The 15142-nt window shown below is 41.1% G+C and overlaps 1 protein-coding gene across 1 annotated transcript; it reads left to right on the top strand.

Moving 5' to 3' along the window:
- The first annotated feature begins 8247 nt into the window (after positions 1-8247).
- Positions 8248-10868, top strand: LOC132259796 (MIT domain-containing protein 1). Its single transcript, XM_059757560.1, has 4 exons — positions 8248-8465; positions 8542-8780; positions 8843-9039; positions 9097-10868. The coding sequence occupies exons 1-4, from the start codon at positions 8351-8353 to the stop codon at positions 9245-9247; spliced, it is 702 nt and encodes a 233-aa protein (XP_059613543.1). The 5' UTR covers positions 8248-8350; the 3' UTR covers positions 9248-10868.
- Positions 10869-15142: the final 4274 nt, after the last annotated feature.

The raw sequence follows: 15142 nt of genomic DNA, 5'->3' as shown, positions 1-15142 counted from the left end.
TGTGCTGGAATTGGCCCAAAAAGTGTATTAGACCACCTCGAGTTTATACACTCCCTGTGCTTTTCTTTCAACAGTTGTGTGGCTTTTCGCTATTTGGATTTATATTTGTGAGTTTTTTTCAGGACTTGTAAGTCCTCTTTTGTTTCGGCAGATTTAAACTTGAGTCCCTCTCTAAAACTTGAGTGAGAGATCTTTGGCATGCCACTTCCATGCTGACTGCGAAGGGGCTGATTAATGGCTTGTTTTCCATCACTGGCACAGCTTCTTCCCCTCTCGCAAACATATGCGAGGGAGGCTGTGGGTGGGTATGTAGCATAGCGTGTAAAATTGTATCATTATTCCTCGCGAGGATGAGGGTGAAAAATTGATAAATCGACTTGGCGGAAAGTTTTCCGCACACACACACACACATTCACTTTTATTGGGCAAATTTTCAATTGAGCGCCCTCCGAATCACCGCAAATTTCCCAAGCTATTTTCTCACACACGCACCCAAAAATATATGTATATATTGATTGCAATACTTTTCAGGAGAGAATCGATATACGAAATTCATGGTTTCAACCCTTTGCCAAGAGGTGTTGTCTTGGCGAACAATTTCTTGCATTCTCACTGAGAGATTCTCATGTAACTGTTTTTTATGACGCTATGGTGTCCCTATTTTCCGCCTTAGACCCATTTAGATTTAAGGGGTGTGAGAGAATACCTTTTCTCGGCGTCTGCTGCTCAAGATCACCTACTTGAGTGCTGCATCTTCCGCCCACGGAGATGCCAGAATCCACGAGAGAGTCGAGTGGGGCCACCCACGGTTCCTTCATCCACTACTTGCGATTGCAGTCTTCTTCACGTTACAGTTCATGGTCACAATTGTAGGAATAGAACATGAACGACGAGAAACATGTTCCAGAATGAAACTGCCAAAGAAAACTGTGCTTTTTACCACACATATTCATATTGTATCAAAATATTCTTATTACTTCTCCATATTCTCAAATTGAATTCGACTTTTGTGACCAGTCACTGTCTCAGATATAAAGAAGCTTCCCTTTTCTCACCCTCGACTTTCCGCACAGTCGTTGGTGTATAACGAATTTAAAATATTGAAGAAGGCAAAACGAAGTAGTATTGTGTTAATAATAAATTAAAAAGTTTACCCGACAATTGGTACAATATAAGTTAGGAATGGTGTGAAGAGAGGGTGCTTCGCTTTCTCTGGGTTGCTCGGGTGCCTAAGATGAAAATCGGGTGGAAGGATATAATAGAAGAAATTTTAATGCATTTAATATTTATGAATGCGAGAAGGAAGAGCGCCCAGGAAGTGATTATTGTTAGGAATGCCCAGAGGAAGTGAATTTTCCAGTAATTGAAGCAAATGGGTCACAGTAATCAAATCAGACGAGGGGGAAATGAAATTACCCCATTGGTCTCTCCTCATGCCATCATCCTCGATACATGATTGATTTGCTGTGTTTTTGTCAGCGCGGGTCCCCGTGGAAAAAAGTTCAATTGTAATTATGTGGGTGAAATTTTCAATCTTCTCCTCGGGGGAGCTTTTGAGCTTTGTTCAGGCTGTGAGGGTGGCTGAGGATGAAAAGGAGTGTAGATGAGACTTTCCGAAGAGGTTTGACACTTTTTTAAAAGTTTTTGTCCCGCCACAAACTTTTGTATGTGATGATCTTCTTAAAGTTTTTCCTTGTCGTCTTAATCCTTCTTCTCGAGTTCTCTCCGCCCTGGGCTCTTCCTGTAAACACACGGCGGAGAGGAGATGGGCTGAGGAAGACATGAGATGAGCATGTGAGAAAGGTACTATGCTGAAAGGCGAAATAACCCTGGTAGAACATTCATACAAATACACTTTCTTAGGAGGAGTGAAAGTGTCACACATCTTTTGTAAGGGATTTTCTCATCCTCGGGCATTGAGACAGAGACGCACACCCTCAATGCAAGGGACCCTCTTTTGCCATCAGGTTCTTAAATGCCCCATCCGTTTGGAAATTAGCATTTCTGAAGGATCTCCCCGGTGAGAGTGAAAGGGAGTGAAAACGCCACAAATAAATCGTATGTGGGTTCATGAGGGTCATGCTTAAATATTTGATATGTCAAGGGCCTTGCCTCACTCTCCGTCAAACTGAAAAACAGTCACCTTAAACCATCCCCATAAACTCCGCCACCTACACACACATACACACACTTTCCCTGTGAAAGGTGAAACGATAGAACTCCCAGCCCATTAAAATGTACGCTTCAAAGACCCACGAATTGTATATACGATTGATTTCTTTGGAAAATTGCTAAAAGGACGACTTCTCTAAGAAATTTCCATGAAGTTCACACAGCGAAATAAGAAGAATGAAGGGACTATCCGAGTCCGATGATCAAAGGTATGGATTTTCTCATAATTTTTCAACCTTCCTTCAATGGTCAGTTGCTCTGCTGAATAAAATAATTGATCCCCGCAATCTTTCCCCGCGCTCCGTTTAATCCCATCAGTGACTTTCTCGTCTAAAGTTTGTAATGCGCTTCGTGAGGAAGAGGTTATTTTTTGCCTCTTTGACTGATGAGATTCTGAAATGCTCCATCGATGCATTGATTAATCAATGAGCTTTTTCTCATTCCCGCGGAAGGAGAGTGTGGCTTTTTTTTTGTGCTCCTCGGGAAGATCAAATACATGTCGCGTCTTCTGAGTCATCCATTTTCCCGCCAAAGAACTTTCTTAGACAGTCTCTGTCTCACACCCTTTCGCTAGTTTAAGCAAGAAGGATGACATTGATTTTACTGAAAGTTTCTTAAACCTATTTTGCAGTTGAATTGAGTAAATACGGCTCCTGATATAGAATTCTTTAAGCAAATAAGTATACATTTCATTTGGAAAATTTTTTTCTATAGCCTAATTTCGTTGCCTAAATCCCTCTTGCTTGGCATCCCCTCGCGTTATCATGCAATTGCGTGAGAAAAATGCGTGCCAGAGTGTGCGAAGAAATGACGAGGGGCTCTTGCTAATCTCTGTCGATTTGCTGATGAGGAGCTCAAATTCAGCCCCACGAAAATGGTCCTCGAGACACTCTTGAAGAAATGGAAAGTGTCAGGAGCTGCCACATTCGCAGAAGAACAACTTTTCCCGTTTTCCCGCAGCGCAGGGGGAAGGGGGGGGGATGGGGTGTGAGGAAAAAGCCGGGAATTTCCCTTGGAATGCTCACATAGAGGAGCCCAGTGAGAATGTTTGTGACAGTGATTGATTATATCGACATAAACCCGCACTCAGGAGCTTTTCACCACCATTCTCTTCCATGCAGCACAACAAAAAGTGATAACCGCGTTTTTCATTTGCCTTTCCTTTTTTCTGGAGGTCTTTCACAGCCTCTGCATTGCAAATCCATCCCGAGAGGACTCTTTGTGGAATATGTGAAATAGGAAATAGCCTTGGATTATAAAATGCCTTTCCATGGGTTTTCCCAAGATTTCTCGACAAGAGCAACTTGTTCGATATAATCCACTAACTGCAGAAATCATTAATACTGAAAGCGACGTCCAAGACTTTTCTTCTCTTTCACAAACTGTATCAGACACACTCACCGAAGGTATTGAACGACCAGACAAAAAGGTAGAAGCAAATAAGATAATTTCATTGTGAAAGTTGGACACAATTCTTTGACTCACAGAAATTCAATAACATTGACCAATATCACAATTGATTGGAAAGTGGAATGAGTGACACAAGGAAGTATCCTTAGAAGAAGTAAACTCATTCCTCAAAGTCCAATTTCTTCTCGCTCTCTTTCTCTTTTCCTTGCGCCATAGTGAAACTATGTGTGTTACCCAGCAAAAGTTTGCAACTTCACCTTAAAGCTTCTCGCCTCATCTTCGTCTCTGCATTGAGAGGGAATATCAAGGCGAATGTGGAAATTGCAAACTGTTGCAATTTACCATCGTCTCACACTTTCCAAAGAGGTGCTCAAGTATAATAATTATTCGAAAAGTCTTGTAGTAAAGGCTCCCAAAGCGTGTCATTATAGTTTCTGATTAACAACAAAGATATGCACATATAATGCGGAAAAGAGTAATTCTCAGAAGCTCCGCCCATTCCAAGGCCCCGCCCAATTCGTTCTCTGTCACATAAATATTTTGTGTGATAATATTCACGGAGCGTGGAAAAATCAGTGGCACGCTTCCAGGCTCTTGTTATGGTGATCCTCTCATTAAAAGTGTGATTTTCTCGTGTGAATGTTATTCGCCGACACGATGGCTGGGCTTCTGACTGAGCACAAAAGGAAAGGGTATAGTGGGAAGGCTTTGGTGTCTTAAGCACACTGGAAACTTTTCCACACGGAATATCCATAGAGCTCTTTCACAAATACATGTGTTAATAGCACTCTTGAGCTCCGTTTGGGCTTTTTCAGGCGCGGGACGAGAACGAGGAAGTCATGTGTCTATTCACAATGGCTCTGTGAAAATGGAGGTTGGTGTGCAAATGAGACGCTATATTAATATATTTGCATTTCCATATCCACACATCAGTGCTCTGGCTATGGCGGGGAAGTAAAAAGCCGTCTTTAGACTTCCATTTGTGTAGTTCGTTTAAACATATAAAGCCGTCGTCGTCACATTAGATTTATTTTCAGGAGGAGACACATTCTCTGGTCTCCGCGCAGTGTGGAATAGAGAAACCCACCCACACTCCAGGGTGGCCACCCTCTGGAGAGCACCCTGTTGAATTGTTGCTCGGTCTCTTGGCTTCCTTGGCTCTCGAGAAATGTCGCTCCCGGCACTATTTTCGGGCTGGTGAATTGATTTTGTTTTGGCATGAAATTGAAGTAAACAAAACACACTTTACCACCATTTGCATACACTAATTGTTTTTGTACTTCCACCCAAACTATTGCTTGCTTTCCATATAGCTTCTAGTCAGGTTCAACTTGCCTTCTCAGCTTTTCAACGTCTCTCGGAATTGCGAGATTCACCCTAACTTGAGTGCTCTCTGGAGTGAGCAAAACGAGGATTTTCGAGGAGGTTGATTTAACAAGGTAAAAGCTTTTTTCATTTCAGTTAAGAGACGATATTTTGTGAACATAGTTAAGGAAATTGAGATTTTATGTATTGGAATTCACAAGTTGGCATTTATTTTTTATTATATTCAAATTGAGATATAAAAATAACAGGGAATCACAGTTAGTCGTCCTATTATTCAGACAAAAGATAGATTTTCATCCAGGATTTTCAATTTATTAAACTTCTCTTAATTTATTACATTTTTACTGTCATTAAAAGTTTCCACATTTAATTTTTAAGCTTGAATTTGAAATAGAGATTTTTGGAGTATTTAATAGATTTCTAAATATACGTGAACTGTTAATAAAGGTTGAAAGTTGCCCTGTTGTGCTCTCATTGATGTTCTTCACGTATTAATTTCCTGAGACTTTTTTCGTAGCGCTGAAGCTCAGAATTTTCTTAAATCTCTGAAGCCACCTTTGCGTCGAGTTTTCTGGTGCGAGAGTTGAATGATCCTTGGCGAGATCACCTCATCCTCCGGTCTGCAGCTCCTCGGGCAATTATCTCGTTGTCGATGGTGGGGAAGAATGGGGGCGTTTGGAGTGCCCGAGGGTTGGCAATTGATGGTCTGGGCTGGTGTGAAGTGGAAGCGACCGCAGGCAATATTTCCTAACGAGCAACTCACTCTGCGAACAATTGGCAATCAATATCAGGAGTGGGTGGAGGCGCATGGAGTCCTGAATCGCATGTGATTACACGCGCCAAAGCAGGAAAAGTATTGTGTTTCACCGCACATTTGGAGCAATTTGTCGGAATGGATTCATTTTGTGTGTTCAGTTGGGGTTTGAGGGTGGCCTTTTTTGCCCAACGCCAAACGAAAAACTCACCCAATTGAAGCGTTCATTTGGACACAAATTCACTCTTTCGCTCCACTTTCTGCTCTCGAAATTAATTTCAAACTTAGTTTTTTTTTACTCGTCTCTTTTGGGAGAACGATTCAGGGGATTTTCGCCGGAAAATCTTGTATGGGGTTGGAAGTGAAAGCTCAGCGAAGGACAGTTTTTACTCGCACGGGGCCAAGGAGAAAAGCTTCGTCGACACTTCCTGGGGAGCGAAAAGCGTGTTCGTCGTGGGTTCCTCCCCACCAAAAAAGCAAAGCCTATAAAATGATATATACGTTTTTATTCATGTGAAAAAGGAATAATTTATTTGAAAAATATATATCACACTTGACAAATGAATCCCACCAACATATTTATAGAGCGGTGATAAATGGTTTTATTTAACAAGGACCAAGTATATAATACGCATTTTTCCTTCTCCAGTATTTTCTCTCTTTTTTCTCACCACCCCTCCAACCCATCCTCGGTGTTGGTCGGTAATGTTATTAGACGCGAAGGGTGGTGGCTTGAGTATCGCCTACGCCCCAAACCACGCGGTTGAGTACAAACCCAAGTGCAAAACTCATGTGGAAAGAGATAATAAATTGAGTTAATATTTCTGAGTTTGGTGGAATGGTTGCGATATAAGACACTTTTCCACCCATCCGCCAAAGTTTTGCAAAACGGAAAAGACATGGCATAAAAAGCTTTGGGGGTGTTGGAAAATTTTCTATATGTTTATGCAGTTCCGGTATTTTATCTTTGACACTCGATGCGAAAGAGCGAGCGGAAGCCATTGAAATACGAAAGGGAAGTGGGATTTTTTCTTCAACAATGGGATAACAACAATTTATAATACAGTGGGAAATATCTTTCAGTGTGAATCCCTTTATTTGCCGATGGAGATTTTCAACAATAGTGCCTCCGAGAAGACATGAGATTTAGATTTACGAAATTGATGACGGTGTGTCAAGAGCTTGTGGTGAAAAAATGATCCACACTTCAATTAAAGTTATTACAAATCATGACCAATTAATAATCATAGCTTTAAGATAGTATTTAATCGTATTTGAGTCAATTCCTCTTTCTGCTGTGATCCTATGGATTGCCGAATAGGATAAGGCAATCGCTTAATCTCTAGATCTATTCACGCTGATGAGTGTATTCTTGCTGAAGGGCTAATCTATCGAAAGGACAGTGTCTCTATTGAGATGATTTGTAAAAGTTGAAAAATCTAGCTACGCTTTCATGCTTTTCAGTCATTCTCAGAAACCACGCCCACTAACATTCTCCGCCCAGATATTCCGCAACAAAGTTTTTTGCCCTCATTCTAGAACAATTGCATTGACTTGTTTGAATTATTTTATCACCGAATTACTGTAGTGCATTCTACTCATCCGAGAAGTTCAACTTTTTGGTTTCCTATCTAAAAGTTTATTGTAATAGAATTGCATTTTGGCACTCCATTCCGGCTATTCTATCGAATTCTCGAGATGTGTTTTGAAAGGTATGGAACTTTGCGGATTTTTTGCAGTGTAGACTAACGAGTTTGTCCTTGGCATACCCAAAGGATCAGTGGCTGATGACACAACCCAAGTGGATCTACTGGCATCCACGCCAGAGTGCTTCAACCCCCACTCAATTCCATCTACAATATCTGTCCTGAATATAGCGTGTCTTCTCTCTCTCGGCAAAATGGGGGTGAATTGAGTGAGATCGTGGTGCGTGAATAAATTCGACGGAGCATTTTGGGGGGTATTTATCAAATGTAGGGGAAGTAATTTCCATGCATATCTCGCCAAGGGGATGTAATGAAGAGATTTAGTGTATATGGCTGGATTTCACTCTTGAATTTTCTGCGCGTGAATCTCTCGCCTCGGAAAATGATGTCCCTGAACTGGAGTGGTGTGGGTGGCCGTGGATAAATATCCCCATCGGGGGTAAGAGGCACGTCTGAATGTACTAATTGAGCATCGCATCAACAAATAACATTTCACCGCAGTTTGTGAGCCCGAAAGCGTGTGCAAAGTGAATACCTAATGCGAAAATCATTTAAATCTATTTAAGGTATGGCTTTCGCGATGGCAAAACCACCGATTTCGGTACCAATCTCTGCAACCCTCTCCTAACTTCGTCAATTACACACGTGAGGGATGAGCCTATGTACGCAATCTTGGGATTGTTAAACTGCCTGAGCCACAAATTAATCCGTGTAATTGATCTCTCCTTGGCTTGTTACCCAATCAATCCTCCTCATTAGCTATGCTTTGAGCGTTTGATTTCTCTTTGTTTTGAACGCGCTTCTTGCTGTGTTTACGCCCAGATGACTCTGTATGCGGGTCGTTCTGATTGGCTGCACGGATTTTGTTTATCTGTCATTTTCACTTAACCCAAAGACAGTGTTTGTTGTGATCCTCAATTTTATTTTTTTTAGTCATTTCTTATCAGTGAAAGTGTGTCATTACCCTCAATAGTAACTAAAAATGAGTGCAGTTGAGTTGCTGAAGAAGGCTGTGGAGTTTGACGAGGCTGGACGACACATGGAGGCTATGAAACTCTACGAAGAGGGAGCAGAAGGTTTAGCCACAATCGCAAAAAGTGAGATTCATTGATAACACCGATGATAACTCAATAGTTCACTAAAACACAAATAAAATACATGCAATTTTTCTAGATGAAAGCAATGCTGCTGCAAAGACACACTATGAAACTAAAGTGCGAGAGTATCGCGATCGAGCGAAAATCCTTAAGGAGAAATATGTTAGAATGTCTTCCAAGGGTGAAATTAAGGACAAGATTCATATTGTGGAGGATTCTATGGGTCACAGTTACCAAAGTCTCTTCGGCAAGTACTTAAATGATGTTGTCGAAGAGATTACTGTTGAAGAACCCTATTTAAGGGAGCATTTTCAAGTGAGTTAATGGGTTTGGATTTTTCTGCTTGCCATGTGGTATATTGTATAGTTTCTTTGCAGCTCACAAACCTTGTGATGTTTTGCGAATTAGCAGTAACAAGTTGTCGCAATCTTAAGTTTATCAACGTAACAACTTGTCCGACAGAAGGAGTTGATCAAATTGATGCATTCAAGCAATTGAAAGACAGTCTAAAGCGCACGCGAGGCATTAATTTGAGCGTTGAATTTTCGAAAACCACCCACGATAGGCAGATAATGTATGTTTTAGGTGTATAAATATATAGTATACTTTACTAATTACTTTGTTTCTACAGACTCAGCAATGGGTACATAATCAAAATAGGACGAGGGCTGAATTACTTCAAGAGGGCAGAAAAATACTCCCTCGGAATCTACAATTTTGACTTTCGTGAGTGTCGAGAGACTAATGTGGACATTTTCTTTTGTCCGGAGAATATAAAGTAATTAGAATATTTAACAATTAGGCGACTGAATTAATTTTAAATGTGAATTGCCAATTTGCCAACATTTTTTTTTTATTTGCGCCAAAGCTCGAGAGAGAAGTTAAAGTAAACCCCATTCGCAATTAATAATTGAAATTTTGTAATTGCGGCACGAGACTCTCTTTTTTGAGGGAATTTGGCAAACCAATCAACCGTTCAAATTATGTATCCTTTAGCGCCTGTTTAAACAATCTGGCCGCCCGGCACGCCAGTGAATTTTCACGCGCGAGGGGCCAGTAATCCATTTTTAATTTGATCAAATGACAGTACGCTAATGCCGCGGATTTACTCCAGCGCCCGCCCACAAAATTCAAATAACATTCTAATTAAATAAACGCTCAGCCATATGGCATTATTGGTTTAAATGCTGCTCCGCGAGTTGAAATTGGCGCTTTTTGCAAATACCATGGTCCCATAATGTGTACATAATACATACGTAATTGCCGTGTATGATGACTCACACCGCGTCTGATCAATGGGGCTTCATCAATCGACTGGCCAGCTCTAAACCTAACCGCAGAGTACACCTTCAATGGTTAATTGCACCGCAGAGAGTTAACAAGCTCTTTTCGATTATTTTCTATGCAGACAAAGTGCTATGATTCGGGGGCTTTAATTAGAATATTTGACATATATTTTCTCCCAGGTCGTTTCTGTATAAACCATATTTTTAATTTCTTTTAATGCGATTGTACAGTTACCAGAATTTTCAGTCACTACCAATAAATGTATTTTTTAAAAGAACAGAAAACATTGTTCTGATCAGCTTTCGAAATTGGGAATTTGAACTGCAGAAAAATGAATCCATCAAAGTATTTTTTTTAATCTGAAATACTTTAAAATGCCTTTTAATTACGTCTCTTGCTTCAATATCAGGGGTATGTAATTATTCGAGTTCGCAATTTGAGTACAGAGAGGAGCAATGACATGAAATTCCAGCTCCTAAAATTATATACCTTGAAAGGCCGAAAACCGATATTTTTTTCATTCCGATTTATGTAGGTTTAGTCGTAAAAATACTACATCGGCCATTAAGGATGCCCATTGGCACCCAATGAAAACTGGCGTAAACGATACAATTTAATTTAATGCATGCATGGCTATAGAGAGAGAATATAAATATGATAAAATCCCATGAACTTAAACTGATTGAATCACAAAAACCAATTTTGTGTGGTCGAGAATTGAATATATCGCATGGAATTGGCTTGTATTATTTGTTACCTATCGTCATTTTTAATCAGTGTTTGCATATAGAATTATCTCAATTTCTCTTGCTGCCGGGCGGAATATTTAATTGTGGTTTGTGTTTGGTAAATGAATGGATGTTTGGTGTCCCTCTACCCTTTGTACACGCACTGTGCGCGTTTGTTTTCCGATCGGGGGAGGGAAATGCTAAAGCCCCGACTCTTAAATCGTGTAAAATTCACATAGCCATCACCAATCCAATGGAACACTTTGTCATAACATTTCCACCTTTTCCATCCATTTCACCATCAACAATTGTTTTGTATGCACAAGTGGGAGACAAATGTAAATAAGCACGACAATTGTGTAAACGAGTAAATTTAATAATACCCTGACGAGACAAGGTGATTTCATCCCCTCGACTAGGCGTCTATTTAGACTCACTCTACATTTTTCGCTTTTCGCCATATGCCGTAGTGGAGATGTTATGTGCGTAGAGAACTTCTCGGCCATTTGAGCACACTACCTGGATAAGACGCTCCTGAAGATCTTTGTCACTGATTCCAGGCACCGAAATCGTCTTACTTGCAATCTCTCGAGGATGTAATGGTATTTTTCCAGGCTGGTTGCTCGGCTCATGGATGAAAATGGTGCCATAATGACATCCAATATGTATGTATATGGGTGGATGAGGTTCAATAACAGTGGCAGTTCTTCTTCATCCTGCGACATCAGCAATATTCGAAATCATCGGCATAGTTGTCTCAAACCATGAGAAATACCCTGAGAGTGTGTTTTCCACTGTTTGTGCCAGCATTTGGTGCAAATATGTGTGTATAGGCTCTTCCTCCCTCCCCAGAAAACATTGAACAAGATTTATACCCATGAAAGAAATGCCTCTTGCTCCCCTTTTGCTTGTTCAACGGAGGAAAATTTCAGAGTGTGCAATAATTTTCATGAATGTCGACATACAAAATGCCCATATATTTAGGGGTGGATGGGAGACACAATGTCCTACAAATGTACACCACATTCTCATCCCTGAAAACTTGCCGTCAGCCTCATTTTCCTCGCATACACGCTTTGTTCCAACTCTGGCGAGAGTCTTTTATGATCATCTGTGCCATTGGCAGCTCTGGGTGGATTCGGGATGCCTTCCCATATATTCAAGTTGTTGTCCCTGGCAAGATGCTCCACGGTCGCCGAGGCGAGAAAGAGGCCCAGGTCCCAAGTTTTGGGGCCCTGACACCTGTCATACAAATCGATTGGACGAAAATTATGTGCTCCCACCAGGATTACCTCTGACCCCGACAATTTATCACGCTGGCATGGGGCAAATGGTCAAGAGGGGCATCGGACCATCGAGCCTATTAATTTCCTGTAGAACACGTGAATATATTACCCAGAGATTGATGCACTTTCGCTACGATGACGCGCACCTTGTTAAGTATTGCAAATTGCAGAGGTTTTCTATGTGTAAAGAATTCAGATAAAGAGCAGCTGGTGGCTTTTGAACTGTATATTCAGCATCAGTTCATTTACTGATGAAAGTAACTCACTTCTTATTTTCAAGGCGGTTATCAGAATTGCCTAGCCAAGTGCGCAGCTTCTGTCGAATAGCGTCCCTCTGACGACGAGAAAGCAATCTGCATTATGTTCCCGAGACATTATTACCTTGTAAATATATCAGAGAAGAGAATCGACGGAAGTGGATTTTATTGTTATGACTGCGGGCCAAGGGGATGTTTTCCCAACTTGTGGAACAGGCACATTGAAAAATATCCCGATAATTGCCTCGCCACCTAATTATTCGCTCCCGGCTCAGGGGCGAGACGATAAACTTTATATTGTGTGTCTCGTTAAAGCCATCGATCAATTCAATAAAAATTTTATTTTATCTCGCGCACACGAGAACCGCCCCGAAAAAAAACGGCAGTCTCCCCCATTCTTATGGGGTGGCGACAGCAAAAATAAACAGCTTCTCGTACAATAAACGTCTCTTTTGCTCGTGGGGTGGAATACACACACACACACACTTGTGTCGCGTGGAAAATGACCGAAACGATAAAACATCCCTTTTGGTGCTCAGTCCGGAGCTTGCTGACCGATCAAATCTTCAGTCAGGATGGCGATTCTCCATGCCTAATATTTCGGTGAAAATCTGTGGAGGTCACCAGTAATAAAGGAGAATCCTTTTCCATCGCTTTCCCTCTTCTGGCACCCTCTCTGCTCAAGGGTTGGGCATGGCAGTTAAAAACTTATATGTCGGATCATTCGCCGAGGGAAAAAATAAGGCACAAGAGGCGAGTATTTTATGTCACTCACATCTTTGTCCCCAATTTTCCTCACTTCCAACCCTCTCCACAGGATGATGTAGATATTTTACAACCCCTTTCGCACTTGCTAGGGTGGGAGGTTAACTAACTTTTTTCACCCAGGGTGACTCTCTTGAATCAATTTTCAATCTCACCAAATGACGGTTTTCAAATTATCTTATTATGCTTATTATCGTGTGTGTGTGGGTGGCAATAATTTATCGGATTGACCCAGGTTTGGACGTTTCAAGACGTAAATGGCATGGAGAGAAATCTCAGAGGATTCCAACGACAATCCTCGGGCGATTGAGTGAATTGAGTTGGCGAAAAAGGTTCCAATCGAGAGTGTTCAAAATAGCCACATTAGCACCCCCTTTCCCTTAACTTTGAGGATCGCCGACCGAATGCAATATATCAATAAAATCCACACAGTCGACCCTCGGGTGTTTGCTCGCCACTCGGAAAATGCCTTGTGCATCTTAAGAAGTCCCTGTGAAAACACTTTGAGTCTATTTTCTTTAAATTTCTCGCCTTCATTTCGCTCCATTGATTTACACACGAAGAGGAGAACGAGTGAGCCTTCATGTATATTTATCGATGGACGTGCATAAGTAGAGTGAGAATTGGTCCTCGGGGATGGATTTCGGCTTCAATCCGCTCTGCAATTGAGGTGTGAGGACTTCTCCAAATTCATTTCAAGTGTTTAGTTCTCAGACTGTGAAAATAGCAAACGTACAGAGTGAAAAGTTCCTCACTAAAAGCTCTAATAAATTATATACTGTTGATTTTGATAGTTGGAAATAATATGGGTATTTTGAGAAATTGATTGATTATTTTCATTTAGTTTCCAGAATTGGCATCTCGTCAGCAAGTTCTGTAATGAGCTTTTCCATTCAATTTGTGGACTTTGTATGCATTTGAGCAAATTGCAGCTTTTGCCCTCCCGAAAAATGCAGAGGGAAGGAAGAGCAACTTAATATACTTCTTATACTCTCGCATTTTCAGGAAATTCCCTTCAGAGCCCCTATAATGCAATGTACATTTACTTCTTCCTCCCTCACTCTCTCCTCCTTTCTCTCTCTCACTCTTTCTCGCCCTCACCCCGAAAAGGCAATCAAGAATGCGCTCCCAACCCTCATTTCTTGGTTTTCCTGGTTGCCCCGAAAAAAAAGAAACGACATAGAGAGAAGCTAAGGAAGTTGTATGGCGCACGGTGAAAATTTTATTTCTGCAAGTCACGTGATTCAGTGTAACAAAGTGCAAATTTGTATTCAGAAAACAAACCGCATTTTGATGCCTTCCCATGGGGCGCGCCAGAGAAACTTGGGTGAATCCTTCGAGGAACATGTTTGGCCAAATTCCTCGCCAGACGCCGAGAATGTGCCGTGGAATTTACCCAGGGATACTTGAGGAAAAGTTTTGCAGTTAATCCCACGTCCCTTTTAAATAACCGTCGAAGACGAAAATTGCAGAATTATCATTCAACATACTAAGCATTTCTGCAAAGTGTTCTTATATTCAATTCGCTAACTTGAGAATATGGTGGAAAATTCACCGTCAAGTCATTCGACAAAAGCGCGAAACGATCGAGAAAGAGAGCAAATGTAATTGGAAGTAAATCATAAGCATAGAGGGACGAGAGGGAGATGTATGAAATGAGGAAAAACTTTCCTCCGAGGTAATTTCACGCCTTTCAAATTACCATATCTTCGCAGAGCAGCGCGATGAAGAATGGAAGGGAAGTGTCTTAAGCCGAACTAGTGGACAAGGAAAAATCTCCATAGAATTCCAGATAATTTTTCACTTGCTGAAACCGTGACTGCACGTCGTGAAATTATACTGAAGCTGTGATTTTTCTTTCCCGACAATTTGCTGCGCTGCATCAAACCTGATACGAATACCAAACCGAATCCCATATCACTTTTGAGGAATTTAGCGGGAAAACAACTCTAATCTGCCACCTCAATCGCCACCCACACCTATTCACCCATTGTCCGACACTTGAGTTGTATATTGGGAGAGAAAGACCATTTCATCCTCTTGGACTTCAATATCCTCCTGAGCAGACCTTGATCGGAGTTGAATATGATAGATAAGGGACCGTAAGGGTTTCTCATATCGGAATAGGTGAAACATTAAAGTCACTATTATTTGTTTGATTTTGCGCGCAATATTTTTGGAAACCAAAATACCAAATCACAGATAAATATCTAATCAAAAAACCTCCGGTCAAAAATCTTGGAAACACTTAAATCGAAATCTCAGGTGTCTGAAAATGAAACGTTTTGTACAACTTTGTAATAATCTGTGCTGTTCAATGCAGTGCTATTCTTCCATACGACAATGTGTCGAAA

This window comes from Phlebotomus argentipes, unplaced genomic scaffold (genome assembly GCF_947086385.1).
Source record: "Phlebotomus argentipes unplaced genomic scaffold, Phlebotomus argentipes genome assembly scaffold_18, whole genome shotgun sequence".
Classification (NCBI taxonomy): Eukaryota; Metazoa; Arthropoda; class Insecta; order Diptera; family Psychodidae; genus Phlebotomus; species Phlebotomus argentipes.
The sequence above is the reverse complement of the archived record's forward strand: the minus strand, read 5'-3'. Positions and strand labels throughout refer to the sequence as shown.